The sequence below is a fragment of the Amphiura filiformis genome, chromosome 14 (assembly GCF_039555335.1).
Source record: "Amphiura filiformis chromosome 14, Afil_fr2py, whole genome shotgun sequence".
Classification (NCBI taxonomy): Eukaryota; Metazoa; Echinodermata; class Ophiuroidea; order Amphilepidida; family Amphiuridae; genus Amphiura; species Amphiura filiformis.
In genome coordinates, this window is record NC_092641.1 from 48,212,614 (window position 1) to 48,227,564 (window position 14,951).

The 14,951-nt window shown below is 38.2% G+C and overlaps 1 protein-coding gene across 1 annotated transcript; it reads left to right on the forward strand.

Moving 5' to 3' along the window:
• Positions 1-1,532: 1,532 nt before the first annotated feature.
• LOC140170218 (uncharacterized) lies at positions 1,533-13,082 on the forward strand. Its single transcript, XM_072193555.1, has 11 exons — positions 1,533-1,919; positions 5,483-5,534; positions 6,855-6,968; positions 7,269-7,370; positions 8,020-8,214; positions 8,941-9,151; positions 9,783-9,913; positions 10,742-10,920; positions 11,684-11,823; positions 12,370-12,422; positions 12,982-13,082. The coding sequence occupies exons 2-9, from the start codon at positions 5,510-5,512 to the stop codon at positions 11,804-11,806; spliced, it is 1,080 nt and encodes a 359-aa protein (XP_072049656.1). The 5' UTR covers positions 1,533-1,919; positions 5,483-5,509; the 3' UTR covers positions 11,807-11,823; positions 12,370-12,422; positions 12,982-13,082.
• The last annotated feature ends 1,869 nt before the right edge of the window (positions 13,083-14,951 follow it).

Sequence of the window (14,951 nt, forward strand, 5' to 3'; positions counted from 1 at the left end):
TATTTATTTTATTTATTCTATTTATGTTATTTATTTTATTTATCATTTTATTTTATTAATTAATTTGATTTGTTTTATTTATTTTATTTATTCTATTTATTCTATTATTTATTTATTTATTTATTTATTTATTTATTTATTTATTTATTTATTTATTTTATCTATTTATTTATCTATTTATTTTATTTGTCTTATTTATTTTATTCATTTTAGGCCGTGTAAAATTAATATTTTGGTTCTCGTCCCCTCCTCCTCAATTTCTGGGATTTGTCAGATTTTTTTTTTTTTTAGATTTTTCAATTTTTTAGACTTTGGAATGATTTATGAAATCTTCATACATATGAATAAGTTTATTAGAGAACAAGCATCACTTCCAAGTCTTTTTGTGGTACTCTAGGGGGTTTAAATCCCTCAGAATCTCACATTTGAAAAAAAAAAAAAAAAGGGCCTCATCGTTTCCTCGAGCACTGTTGGAGAAGACCGAAAACTACTGACAATGCTAATTTTACATTGAAAAAAAAAAAAAAAAAAAAACCTCCTCCCTCATCAATTCATGAAAATCCTCTGGACGAGAACCAAAACATTAATTTTATACGGCCTTATTTATTTATTTCGTTTTATATGATAGGCCTACAACTAAGTTAATAATTCATGTAAAACGGTTTCAAAAATGGACCCATCCGAGGTGCTGGACTGGTGTAGATGGCATAGTATTAAATACTACTACTAATAATAAATAATTTTTAAGTCATTTTGTGTCACACTATTTATATCCGATAATTTGGTCATATACACTACACTTTAAAATATTGCATAAATCATCGTTGATATTAACGCCAAAAATTATAAGAAGTTTTAAGTATTATAATTTTAAATTTGATTAGGCCAAGTAAAAAATAAAACATGTTTCACGTCCGGGTTTTCGAAAAAAAGGAGGAAGAGGGGGCTTTTTATTTTCTATTTTTTATCGCAAAATTGGTGTAAATACCCATACTTAGAGCTGTTTTAGCGTGCAATCCGTACATACAATAATGCCTGGAAAAAGGAGGAGGCCCTTTTTATTTGTTGTTCTGAGAGTAACACCCCCTCTAATGATCACAAAACCTTCCTAAAATGTTTCTTGTATCTTAACAAGGCTATAGAAAGCATCACAACTTCCTAGAAATATTTTTTGAAAAGTTATAACTGAATTTCAAAAAATAAAAATTTATTTGAGAAAACCTCAAAAAAGGAAGCGGGAGGGGACGTGAAACATGTTTATTTTTTTATTTGGCCTTATAGTTTTTGATTACTATAACATGTATTTACTTTATCTGTTTTATCCAATAGCTTCAGTTCAGACTCGGTTGTTAATGGTAAAAATGAATGTTTATATTAAAATAATGTAAAAAACGGTAAACCGTCAGAAAGAATTTGGTAATCACTTTATTTTATATAAATTTACACGTGGTACTGCTGCTCTACTGTATCGATGTAAAGCATCTGACGCCAATTAAATATATACATAACAATAGAATTATAGAAATATATAACAAAATAAATTGCACTCTATCTGTACTTGAAGTTTAAAGGTCTTCCCCGCAATGCGTGGGTGTAATTTTCGCGTCCTTTTACACGCTTTGCTGATTTTGTATTATTTGCCAAAGCCTTGGCAAACCCTGTATGACCTTTGGCACGCGTGGCGTCCTGTACATAAATAAAACACAATTTCCTAATGCATGTAAGCATACTCTTCACTGGTAAACGCTTGAATTCGATAAATTTAACCCGATTTTAACCAGGGATTTGAAGGATTTGCAAGATACATCGAACATTTAATATATTTCGACTATGATATCGCTGATGTGAAACACGGTACCCTTATACCTTTTACGGTAGACGAAATATAAATGATACCAGCACTGCACTATATAGTGAATGTAAGTAGACATACAAATCCCGGTATAAATATAAGCTTAAACATATTAACCACGTCTTATTAAATAGTACTGGTAGCTCGTATTGGTAAATGTGCCCATCAGCTGTGTGCAGCCAGAAAAAATGACTAGTTTTATCTTCAGCCGAATGAGTAATTTCTAAAGATCATGTAAAATGTGGGGTTATATATTTATTATTTTAGCTATATATGTCCCGGCTTAATCATTGTTAATGTACGTTGCCCATATGATATACGGGATGATATATACTCAGATCTGTAGGCCCTATATATATTGCACACTGGTCGCTCGGGCTAACATTGCATTTTATGCAGGAAGTGATCTCGGCAATAATTATTTTTCATCCTGTAGGCTGGGCTTTAATATTGTTGACATCCTGGAAGCTATACGGTGAATGTGACACTTTTTGGTGTTGGGTGGGGGAGTGTGTTTTATTATTCGGCGAAGCCAGGCAAAGCCCAAGGGGTTCAGAGGTCACTAAATTAAAGAGATGCACAAAACACAAATTTGATTGTGTGTGTGGGTACCTTGTAAGCTCTTGTAGGCCTATATTAACAGTATGGTGGTATAGGCCTACGCACTAAAATGGGTAAACCGTGGTACGCGGTATTCCAAATAGTGGTAAAACTACGTTATCAATATTAATGCATAGCTGTCAGTGTACGCCGCGTACATACCCGATGATAGCGTAATTCACCATTGGACAGAGCGGTTTTTATTTTATTTATTTATTTATTTATTGGAACATACACTTTTGTATCGGTGGCACACGCCTAACCAGTGGTGCGTTCAAAAACAACATTATAATACAAGAAACAAATTAAAAAGACAAAATGAATATGTACATGTAAAATTGTGGCATTAATACAAAAGCAAAAGAAACTGTCTGTCTTAACCCAAGTTGGTTTGAAATGGGTCGTTAGCAGGAAATAAAACAAAATGTAGAAAATGAAAATATAAAATTAAATTACATACTGGCATGACATGACAATTAATGGACATTAAATGTTCTTCAAGACAGAGGATCTCAAAGACCATGCACGTTTTAAATAACTTTTGCAAGACATCAAAACAATTGTTGACTTCATTCTCGCAGTCCCAGGGGGTTCCCAACATAAGGCACAGTTTTACATCCAAGTCCCCCGCCATAAAAAATTGCCAGAACATCTCTAAATTCTGGTCCGAAAGATTACGCTCTAGCTCGGAGAATTCTTCAGTACGTATATCATTCAGGGCGGTGCATGTAAAGAGGAAATGGTGAAGATCTTCTGTACCATTTTTACACAAAAGGACAATTTTCGTCCATGCCTACAGTCCAGGAATGAATTCTACCATTATGGGGAAGAGTGTTAGACCTGAGACCATAATAGGTATTATGGTCTCAGTGTTAGACCGTGCCTTAAATTTGAAACTTGCTCCGTGGAAATCGGTTTATACTTCTCCATTCTAAGTTCTTTCTTATACAAAACAGTCATTAAGAGAAGATTTAGCTTTGTTCATTAGTTTGTTCGCTTCCTTAAAAAACGTTTTTGCCCAGCGTGGATTTGCTGTTGAATCGTACCCAAAAATATAGTCTAAATCGCATTTATTAAGAGCGTTTTCTGAATTTAATCTATGTTGCCAATAAAATTATCGAAGTCAATATCCCAGTCTAAATCCGTATGAGTCGGGCGTTGTCGTGATTGTCCTCTATAATACAAAACCTATCTCCAATTACAAAAGCGTACAAAATACAAAAAACAGAAACAAGAGAGCTGAAGCAAAGTGAAACAAGGAAACTGAACAAAAAATGAAGCTGTAAAAAGTACTAAGAAGAAAAATGTAAACTACATACTGCTCAGTTCATAAAATCAATATTGACTGAAGAAAATGTCATGTCCTTTCTTTCCGTTTGTTCAAACCTTTTCTCTTTGTATAGGCCTACTTGTCACTTTAAAAATCACGATGTATACCAAGTGCATTTTTTCCACGTGATTTGGAGCTTTTGTTTTAAAGTGACAGTCAATTTACTGGGACAGTAATGATGCATCAAAATGATTGGTACCGACCAATTTTTTGATGTTTATAGTTGAAAAGCTTGCTTCTTTCAAATGAATTGGGTACTCTTGAAATGTCAAGACTGTATAATATAGTTTATGACTTGAATTAATCTACAAATTATTTGAATAAACCGTATATTTAGAATTTGGTGCGTCAGACTCATCCATTATAAATTAAAACTGCACGGGTTTACCAATCATTTTGATGCATCATCATGCCCCAGTAAATTGACTGTCACTTTAAAACAAAAGCTCAAAATCACACAGAAAAAAATGGACTTGGTACATCATACTTCACACCACCAACGAGCAAATATTTCCGATAGGGTCCATCCCTTTTTTTCTAGTCAAAAAAAAATTTAACCCCATGAGAACTACCTGCCGATTGGCCAAAATGAATATCGTGTCCAATTTTGAACCAATCAAGGAAGGTATAAAATCATCTGCAAATGCATGTTTGACCATAAATAGTTTAAAGCCTAATCACAATTGGCAATTGAAATGAGTATTTCAAGTTATCAACCAATCAGAAATGCTATTAGACGCCCAGTAGTGACCAAGAGGTTCTGGTTCTGGTTCTGGTAAGCCGACGTTGTGCTAAAAGCATATATTAAAGTCAACTTGACCGATGAGCTCGCATGGAGATGTGCAGAAAAAATTAATGAATTGTATTAAGTTGAACATCACTGCAATGGTTGCGCAGTGATGACTTGAAGCTCTGCAAGGTTTTTGCTTCAACTACTTCGGCAGGCAGTTTATTCCACAGTTCAATTGATGCGGGGAAAAATGAGATATTTTTGAGATATACACCCTTTTAAACATATCGTACACTCAGTGGCAATGCATATTACCGCTATTTGGAATACCACAGTTGGGGGTGTAGGGTCGATGTGTAAATCGGGGTGTGGGGGTGTGTTTGTTTACCGGTGTGTGCAGGGCCGGATTTATCATTAGGCCAGATGGGCCCGGGCCCAGGGCCCCACATTTTGGGGGCTCCCAAAATCGCCCTTGCATCTCCCTTTTTAAGCCCAGAAACCACCATGTTTTGGGCCAAAATTGCCAACTTTTGCGGGCTTCGCGCGCACTGGCCAGTTATATAGCAAAATTCACCTTCATTTTGGGCCAAATGTTCTGGTAAAATCTATGCTCATCTCCCTCCCTGTCTCCCTCTTATATAATGCTCCTGCCACCACCGTCGATCTTATACTTAAACCAAGTCACTTGAGTGCACGTCTTCCTCACGGCGACTTTGGGGCCCACATTTTTGACTGGCCCAGGGCACCCACAAAGGTAATCCGGCCCTGGGTGTGTGGTCTTGTATGGGAGTATGTTTGTTTACTTGCTTTCAACGAAAAAAAAACACACACAAAAGGGCAAAACAAAGAAAGAAGCCTACAAAGAAAAGGAAAGGGAGAAGAGTGTTAACTTTGGAAAATAAACGAGACAAAATGAATAAAAAACAAACAATGAATGACTTACTCTCTCCTTGTTTATGTTGTTTTTCAGATAAGTTGATTTTTGCTGAGTGTTACCATGGCGTCAGCCAGGAAGAAAGATGGTATGTTAATATATTACTATTAGAATATCATGAATATGTAGAATGTCTTCACCAAATCCGAATAAATTTGTCGCTATTTGAAAAATATTAGAGACCATATAGAGGCCTTGCATTCTTTTATCGATTGGCTCCAAACAAAGGATTTGAACCGGTGTCCTTCACCGTAGTTATGGCGGAGTGCAGTCCATTCAATCAAATGTTGTCATCAACCTATTCGATCGTAGTGCAGGGTTATATGAGCGAGACGAACTGTCACGGTAGATTGCAATCATGCTTTTGTTGAATGCATTTGAGTAGTCCGCCATATTTACGGGATGATACGTCACATGCAAGGCCTCTATAACATATGTTACTTTGTAAATAGATATGCATTACAATTCCACAAATAGATTTCCGTAACCATCGTACAAATCATCTTAAATTTGCCGTTTTTGGCCAAGATATATTTACTTATTATTATGATCATTAGGTCAGGTCTAGCTATGAAGCCATTTCAACAACACCCACATTTAGAGGATAAAAGGTCGTTGAACTTTGCGCAGAGGGTCAAGTTCAAAATTACTCAAATGTGTTCAAACCCGGGTCCATATAACACACACCATCGTGATCCTCTGGCCAAGGGATTCAGAAAAAAATATACTTTGACTTACCTACGACTTCATGGGCAAAGAAGTAACAATGTGACGTCAAAGGTCTGATATTCCTTATGGATAGAAAATGACAATTACCCCGATTTTGAGGAAAATAGTCTCTAGGCCTACCTATTTGTCATGCCATGGGAAATAAAAAGAAAGAATAGTTTGCACTATGTAGGATGCTTCGTTATCTTGGTAACACAGCAGGGTTATCTCATACCCCTGGTCGCATTGAGTTCCCTGACCTTGACAATTGTTGTGTTAGGTCCTACCCTAGAGAGTTCAAACTAAAATTTTCAATAAATCTCATTTTATTTTCGCTCCCCACGTGGTCCAAATTTAGCATATGACGTCACACTGTTACTCTATTGCTATAACTCCAAAACCGTGTGTCAGATTATTATGAATAATTATGGCCAGAGCTATAGAAAGAATCAAGATGGTGTGAGTTTTGATTAAGTTTTAGTAGCCTACCTTTGAACTTGGCCCGTAAAGGTCAATGACCCTTTTGAACTAAATGGGTGTGCTTTTGAAATGACTCCATAGCCTAAATTAATCAGCTTATACTCTCCCAAATAAAGCAACTTAAACATGATTTTATCAATTGTAGTAAGCTTACATATGAACTGAAATCTCTTCAACCAAAAATACCGTTTTAGTGACTTACTTTGTTTTACGAATTCAGACATGCCTCATCTGATGATCTCCTACCAATGGGACGCACAAGAACGGATGCTGAAGCTGAGAGATGAACTCACAAGGGCTGGTTATGACGTATGGATGGACGTGGACCATATGGGTACGTACATAAACACCCGACCACCCCCCACACACACACCCCCCTACCCCAGACACACACTCCCACCCACATGTCATTAGCCCATACCGATGGGACGTATACAGAAACAGCTAGAAACGGATGCTGATGCTGAGAGATATGAACTCACAAGGTTGTGGATGAATGTGGACCAAATGGGTGTGTACATAGGTACATCCCACCCCACCCACAATTCCACCCCCACCCCGACACCCACACGCGAATAAGTTTTTACTATGTGTTTTGAATAATTATGTACTTGGAATATTGTTCATCTTTCAGAAGGGAACATGGATGAGCGGATGGCAGAGGCTGTAGAGCAGGCATCGGCGGTTCTTATTTGCTTTTCCAAGAAATACCAAGAAAGCGCAAATTGCAAGAAAGGTACGATGTTCGAGTCTCAAATAATATGTAAATTAATGGTGTGAATGTATAATGGGCTATTCCAATTGAATTCCATACACCTGCTTTGGAAGACATGACTTTAATCTTCCATACAGGGGTTGTAGATTTCACCGTACCCTTAAACCCCATTTGAAATTTACAGTGACACTCCCTGTGCGGGAGATTATGGTCGTGTCTTCCATGTATGGATTTCAACTGGAATACACTGCAAAAACACCAGAGCAATAATAAACACTAAAACACTTTAATGGCTAAGGTTTGTACAGTGAAGGTATAGGGTGTTAATTTATAAACACTAAAACACGTAAAAATATGAAGATGTTTATGTTTTTAACACACGATAGTGTTAAAATCTTGTGTTAAAAATTACATAAACATCTTCATATGTTTACGTGTTTTAGTGTTTATAAATTAACACCCTATACCTTCACTGTACAAACATTAGCCATTAAAGTGTTCAAGTATTTATGAAGTGTTGCTCTTCTGTTTTTGCAGTGTAGCGCAATGATAACAATGCTCAACTGAATGCAACCATTTTCATAATTTTCTAAACCACGAAAACCAAATACACAAAAATGTGCAATTAACAATCTTTATAAATTAATGTTCTTTATCTATACCCTTGCAGAAGCCCAGTACGCAAATATCCTAAAAAAGCACATCGTTCCGTTGAAATATGAGGAATACATGCCAACAAGCTGGTTAGGTCTGATGATTAATGCCTTGTTGTATTATGATGTGCAGACAGAGGAGTCTATGATGAAGAATCTACCGAGTATCATACGGGCCATGGATAAGCGTGGTGTGTCCAGACGTTTTGAAGGTATAGTATTTGCCGCGAATTTGGAAGATTCCAGCATAGGTCTGCATAATACCGGGACATAATAGTTAAAAGTGCAATTTAGCAAGCGATAGAAAGGGAAGATGAAGAACGAGGCAACATGCAAGAGGTGACCCAGAGTGGTGACCACTGTTGGAATCGACGTCCACGTCGACCCATCAACTCGTTGATCATCATGCTGATTTCAACCTATTTTGAAATGTGGTTGAAATCGTGTCCAATTAAGCTACAACCCAACACGGCCCGTTTTCAACTATGCATTCCAACTTGAAGTTGATATTGGGTCGAAATATGGTCGATATCAGGTTTAAAATGCGGACGCACATCGACGTTGATATAACGTTGATTGGGCGTCGATTTAGACGTTGACGCAAACTTTCAAATCCGACGGCGTAATTTCAACTGTCGATTTAACGCTAATATATCAACCCTGTTCATACTGTGAAATGTATACTTCAGAGTCAGATCTATTATAGATCCCAAAACAAAATAATCAGAGCTAGAATAATGATATAGCACAGTTAAATTGTGTACTTCAAGCCAAATTTTGTAAATGCATTATTAAAGTAAAGTTTGTCTCAAAAAGAATGACCCCTCACCAATATAATTAGCTATAATTTGCATAAAACATCACTGGAATAACATAATGTCAATCATCATTAATATTTTTTTTAAATAACCTCAATAAGATTAATTTTGTAATAACAGGGACCAGTGAACCCAAACTGGTGTCATCTGTATCCACATCTGAATCCAGTGAGCCGTATCAACCATGCCAACCATCTCCTGAAGGTTTCTCCATCGTCAACCGTGAAGATGTTGCCATGGGTGAGATTCTTGGAAGCGGAGGGTTTGGCTCTGTACACTTGGCAAGTCACAAACACTGGGGTGACGTGGCTGTCAAACAGTTTAGATCTTTGTAAGTATTTGGAAGAGTTCATTTAGATGCTGCTTATGGTTATTACTTTGAAATATAGACGCGAATCCAACGAGCCAAGTCATGGTCAGGATTTGGTCGGCCATTTTCGGGTCCCCGCATGCACCAAAAAGGTGTTGTGAGTGCCCAATTGGGTGGATTAAACCCGCTTAAAATTCGATGTTAGATTCTTTTGTGTTGTAAACTGTCATCATTCTTTTGTCTACGTGTAACACGGGTGATATAATGTAGTTTAAAATTACCCTTCAAGGCCGCATCATTTCACATTTTAGGTGAGACAGAGCTATGTTTATAACAAAGTGGCATCGTAGATTTGTACTGTTTCGTGATTTCGTTAGAAAAAGCCCGGGCCCGTACGCATAATATTTTGCGAACCTTCCTCCAGAAAGTAAACGATCACTCGCATGCAAAAAGTAGACTTCAACACCCCGTAAAAATGGAGCTATTTTGAACAGTTTAACATGAGCACTTTGTTAATTGTTTTTCTAACTTAGCTTTTCTTGGACATTACGTCCCCCGTGTACGGGCCTAAAGAGTCTCGACAATTACACACCCAGGCAAAATAATCAAAAAATTGTTTATTTTGAAAATCATTGTTTCTTTAATATCTCAGAGTATCTGATGATGTTCGTCGAGAGGCAGAGAAGATGTGGCGTGCCATCTCCTCCCCGTATCTGGTCCGTATGATGGGCATCATTGATGATCCTCAACATCTCAGCATCGTCATGGAGTACTTTGAAAATGGTAAACCCCAATTAATGTTGTCAAAATGTTATTGTAAAATGCTTTTTGGCATGCAAATATTTGTCAACGCTTATGTTGTATGCAAGTTTTCAAAGAAGTTGAATAATTCTTGTGAATTATTAACCTTTTTCATAACCCGACAAGTTTATAAACGTTTTCTGTTTAGTTAATGGTTTTGTATGTGATGGGCTCGTAATATTCTTTTAAAATTCTTCGTGCTTCTGCATGAAAGTGATTTTTGAGAGTACTAGTATGACATGGAGAAACACAAAGGGAGGGGCGGGCAAAGATTTTTTGGCAGACCGAGAGGGGGGGGGCGATTTTTGGCCGGCCGAGCGGAATGGGGGGGGGGGCAAGCAATTTTGGCTCATAATTATTGCACAGCCCTAAGTTGACAATAGGCCTTCCCAGTTGAAATCCATACCCTCTAGATTTCAAATGGAGCCACCCATTTAGGTAACCCAAACCCATTTGTGGAAGATTACGGTCATGTCTTCCATAAGAGGTGTAATGATTTTAACTGGAACTTAGCCCAATTATGTTTCTGACAACAACAAAAATGTTAGTGCCGATTGGACCTTATTTTTTGTACAATGTTTTCATCAGGGATCAAACACTGATTGTTAGTAACGGTACCTTCATTAGTTTGAAGGTGTTTTTAAAGGTTATATGTTTTTAATCATATAACCTTTAAAAACACCATTATTAAAATAACCATCAGGTGTTTATGATGAATTTGGAGAGTCAAAGGTATATAACCTCCCAGAAAGAAGGAGATGAAAATATTGTGTAATTTGTAGTTGACCATTATTTTGTTTTGTTCTGCAGGTAACCTGAAGGATTTTCGTCAGAAGTACATGAATTCCGAGGTGTGTCTTGCCAGAAAGATCCGGATGATATTGGACATGTCTCTTGGTCTCAATTACCTGCACACACTGAACCCACCCATAATACATCGAGATGTAAAACTCAGCAACATATTTGTGGGCAATGGATTTGAAGCAAAGGTAGGCCTATGGATAATAGTTCTTTCAGCCAACATTAGACAAGGACAAACGTTTTGAGAATGATGCATGCACATTATTGCACTTAAATAGGCGTAGTAATATATATAGGGCCTACGTTGTAAATCTAGTTTAATGATAATGTTAATTTCCATTTTCGTGAAGTTATATGCACCTTCCTTACCCTGACAACAATGGCGGCGCCAAGGAGTGCTTTGGGGACCCCCCCCCCCAACTACAAAAAACACCACCCACCCCCCCACCCGCACACAAAAAACAAAAACAAATTGAGCTTGACCCCTCCCCTGGTTTCCCCCGTCAGAACCACGATCAAAAATGATCAAAAATCCCACTTTTTTGGACATAAATGAAAAATTCAGATTCTCCCTGCAGATTTTGCTTCCCCCAGAAAAATATTCCTGGTGCCAGCACTGACCCGAGTATGAGGTGGACTGCATACCCCTCCCGGGGTGCATACATGGCACTAAAGTGGTATTTGATGCTATCTTGTTGTTGTGTTGGGTTCCAGTCCTTGAATGTTCTGGGACAAAATGAAAACTTAAAAACAGCTTTGCTGACTTGCAGTTCTTGAACATTGTTCGGATGACTCCGTTTGACTAAACTTGGTTTATAGGCAGTGGGTTGGGCGAGATATCTTATGCACTTGAAGGATCAGATGGCCCTCTCTTTATGTGGAGTATGGTTTATGCATGGTTACTCTTGTGATTACTATACCACGCTACCACGTGTCATTTTCTCCTTTCAGATTGGTGACTTGGGTCTTGCCATCAGCAAGAGATCTTCCTCTGAGGTGCAGGATTCATCTGCTGGTACCTGTACACATCTGCCTCCAGAGGCATGGACAACGAGTAAAACGGAACCCAAATAACCATTTGATATCTATACGTAAGTAATCATTTGCATAATGCTTAAAGACTGAACAAACACGATGATGAAGTACCCTCATTTTATTTACTGTTAAGTATATGGTATATAAGTATCTGGTGTATTTTTATGGCACAAAGATTATGAATTGCATGTATCAATAAAAATAATGTTACAAAGCACTTGTGTGGGAGTGGGGTGGAATGAGGGTGGGAGGTGTCAGGGGTGTATGGGTATGTGGGGCTGTATGTAAAGGAATCAGTAATGTTTCAATTTTGTGCGGATATTCACAGAGGCAGGAAAATCTACCTTGATGCTTTCTTTGCTTCAGAATGCAAGGGGATGAACATAGATAGTCAATCGAGACATAGTAGGCTTTGGCCTACTGGTATGTAGGGGTTGGGTTTAGTTGAATATGTGGGATTAGGCCTATGTGTGCTATTTTGCTACAAATTTATTTTGTAGTTAAACTTGAGTTGAAGAAAAGTGTTCTATATATTCACGATAATTGTGCTAAGGTCTTTGATTTTCTAAACATACATGTATTTCCTCTTTTTGTTGTTGTAGATTCGGAGTAACACTCCATCAATTCCTGAGTGGACAAGACCCATGGCCAGCATGTAAGTAGTATACTCGTTAAGGAGAGATGGGTGTAGGGGTAGGAAAGAACAGATGTAGGGAGAATAAGAGAGAAGTAGAAGGAGGAGGAGAGAGAAAGATGAGGGAGAGAGGGAGGTAGGGAGGGGTGGAGATAAAGAGATCATACTAAAGACGCAACTGGGGATGGTATTAAGAGAGAGAGAGGGGAGGGAGGAAGGGCAGAATAGAGGCACAGAATAGAAATGAAGATGCAGATGTTTTTCTTGGAATAAACGTTGAGCTATTATAGAGAGGGGTGACAAAGCGAATGGAGAGGGGGATTGGGAAGTGTGGGAGGGGAATAGATTGGGAATTGGGGGAAGTGAGGGAGTTGATGAGGAAGTGGAATGGAGAGGGAGGTGGATGGGGAAGTAAGGGAGGGGGAATGGAGAGGGGGATGAGGAAGTGATGGAGGAGGAATGGAGAGGGGGATGGGGGAAGTGGAGGGGGACAGAGAAGGAGTAGGGAATCATGAAGGCACACAATCCTATAGTAAATTATTTCCCCGAAATAAAGTTGAGTTTGTTTTTTCTCACCTAGTTGCCACACCAACACAAATCAGCCTGTGGGTACAGGGTGGCCATCGCCCAGATGTTGCTACAATACCTGTCAATACGCCAACAGAGATTACGGCTATCATGAAGCAGTGCTGGAGCAATGAACCAAAACAAAGACCTTCATTCCAAGGTAACAAGACTTTGTCAAGTTGAAAAATATTTTTGTTTGTTTAATTAAAAAAAAAAAAAAAAACAACAACAACAACAAATAAAATAAAAATACACCCAAAGATGAATGTAGATTAAACAACAACACCATGCCAACAACACCAGTAGGCCAACATCAAGAAGTACATTTTGAAATATAGAAAGAACATCTATGAAATATTGATGAAAGTTTATGAAATTGAATTTTAAATTTGTTCCCTCTTTTCTCCCAGAAATTCAAAAGCGTGTATCAGTACTGTACAACCAGGACCACAAAGCCATGATTCGCACTGCAGACCAAACCATCATAGCAGAAATGAGCAAGGTAACAAAAACAGGGTGACACCCTTTGAGTCTACATTATTCTACATAAAGGTCGTTTTCTTGAAACCTAGTACGGTATATTATTAGTAGGAATACATAATTGGATTTATCCGAAAGTAGCAGTACGATAAAAGCAATGCAGGTTTTATCTCCATATATCACACGAATAGCCATCATTAGTGCCGTATCATCTTACTGCAACAAAGCTGATTGCTTTTGTTCTTCTTTTTAATTTAGGCTGAACAACTCTCATCAAAGTCAGGTTTAAGTCAAGCCAGCAAACCAGGCATTCCAAGCCCCGATTCCCAACCAACTACTCCTGACACAGTAGCTGCAGTCGGGCGTCCTCCACAAAGTGCAGCTCTAAGTGACAGTGGCATTGGTAAGTTAGGACAGACATATATTTTGTTAAAATGTAGAGACTTTTGAAATAAGAAAAAGCACTTCTTTGAGGTAACATTATTTTGAACAAACCAAAAGGTGTAAAATAACCAAGTAATAAACCTGGTAATATACCTACTGTAATTTGTGCAAGTTACCCCCCCCCCAGGTTTAATCCATCGAGTGTGATTCTGAGCGAGTCATTTTAGAGGATTATATTGAGTAGGATTAACGAGATAGGAGAACGCAAGAGTGGGAAACCAAAATGGAACACCCGGAAATAAGGAGCTAGTGTATACTATATCGAAATAGCCGTGTTTAGCTAAAGCTAGGGGGAATAATACTGGTTTAGCCAGGAATTTTCCAAAAACTATTAAGGAGGCGAAATTTGTCAAAAATAGTTGAGAAATGAGCCTGAAGGTCTAAAATCCAAAATGGCAGCCAGCATTCAAAAGGGTGAAAGCTTCCCCTTTGCAACATCCCTCGGCTCCAATACAGGCTTGTCCTGATCTGATCCAAGTAACCAATCAATAATGACTTTAATTTTATTCCAGGTATTTCTGATGTATCAAATCGAGACTACCCCTCAACTCAAGCAGTCAGCCTGATGAAGAAAGTCCGACAATTTGGGAAAGAGGGCGAAGGTCCTGGTGATTTTGCTCGAGCGAGAGGCATAGCTGTCTCACCCAATGGCGATGTCGTAGTCGCCGACCCAACTAACAAAGCAGTACTTGTATTCACCCAAGATGGTCAACACAAATTCAATCTGAAATCTCCAGATGGTATTCCAGAAGGTCTTCTGCGAACACCTCATGATGTGGCAGTGTCTTCACAAGGATGCATCATGGTCGTCGACCAGACTAAGTTCGTTAAGATCTTTGAAGCAGCTGATGGGAAATATCTGCAGAGTTTTGCAACAATGAAGAAGTATGAAGCGGACAAGAAGGTCGGAACCTGCTGTGTAACCATCGATCATGAAGGACAGATCTTAGTCGGGAATTACCACAAGAAGTTCATCACCATTCACGACGCCTTAGATGGGAGTATTCAAGACAAACTCACAGTAGAAGTTGAGCCATATTTCTTAGCTTCTAACAGCAA

Coding starts and splice junctions, on each gene's coding strand:
- LOC140170218 (XM_072193555.1), top strand. CDS start 5,510: ATGGCGTCAGCCAGGAAGAAAGATG. Junction 6,969..7,268: donor GATGGACGTGGACCATATGG/GTACGTACATAA, acceptor TTCATCTTTCAG/AAGGGAACATGGATGAGCGG. Junction 9,914..10,741: donor CATGGAGTACTTTGAAAATG/GTAAACCCCAAT, acceptor TTTGTTCTGCAG/GTAACCTGAAGGATTTTCGT.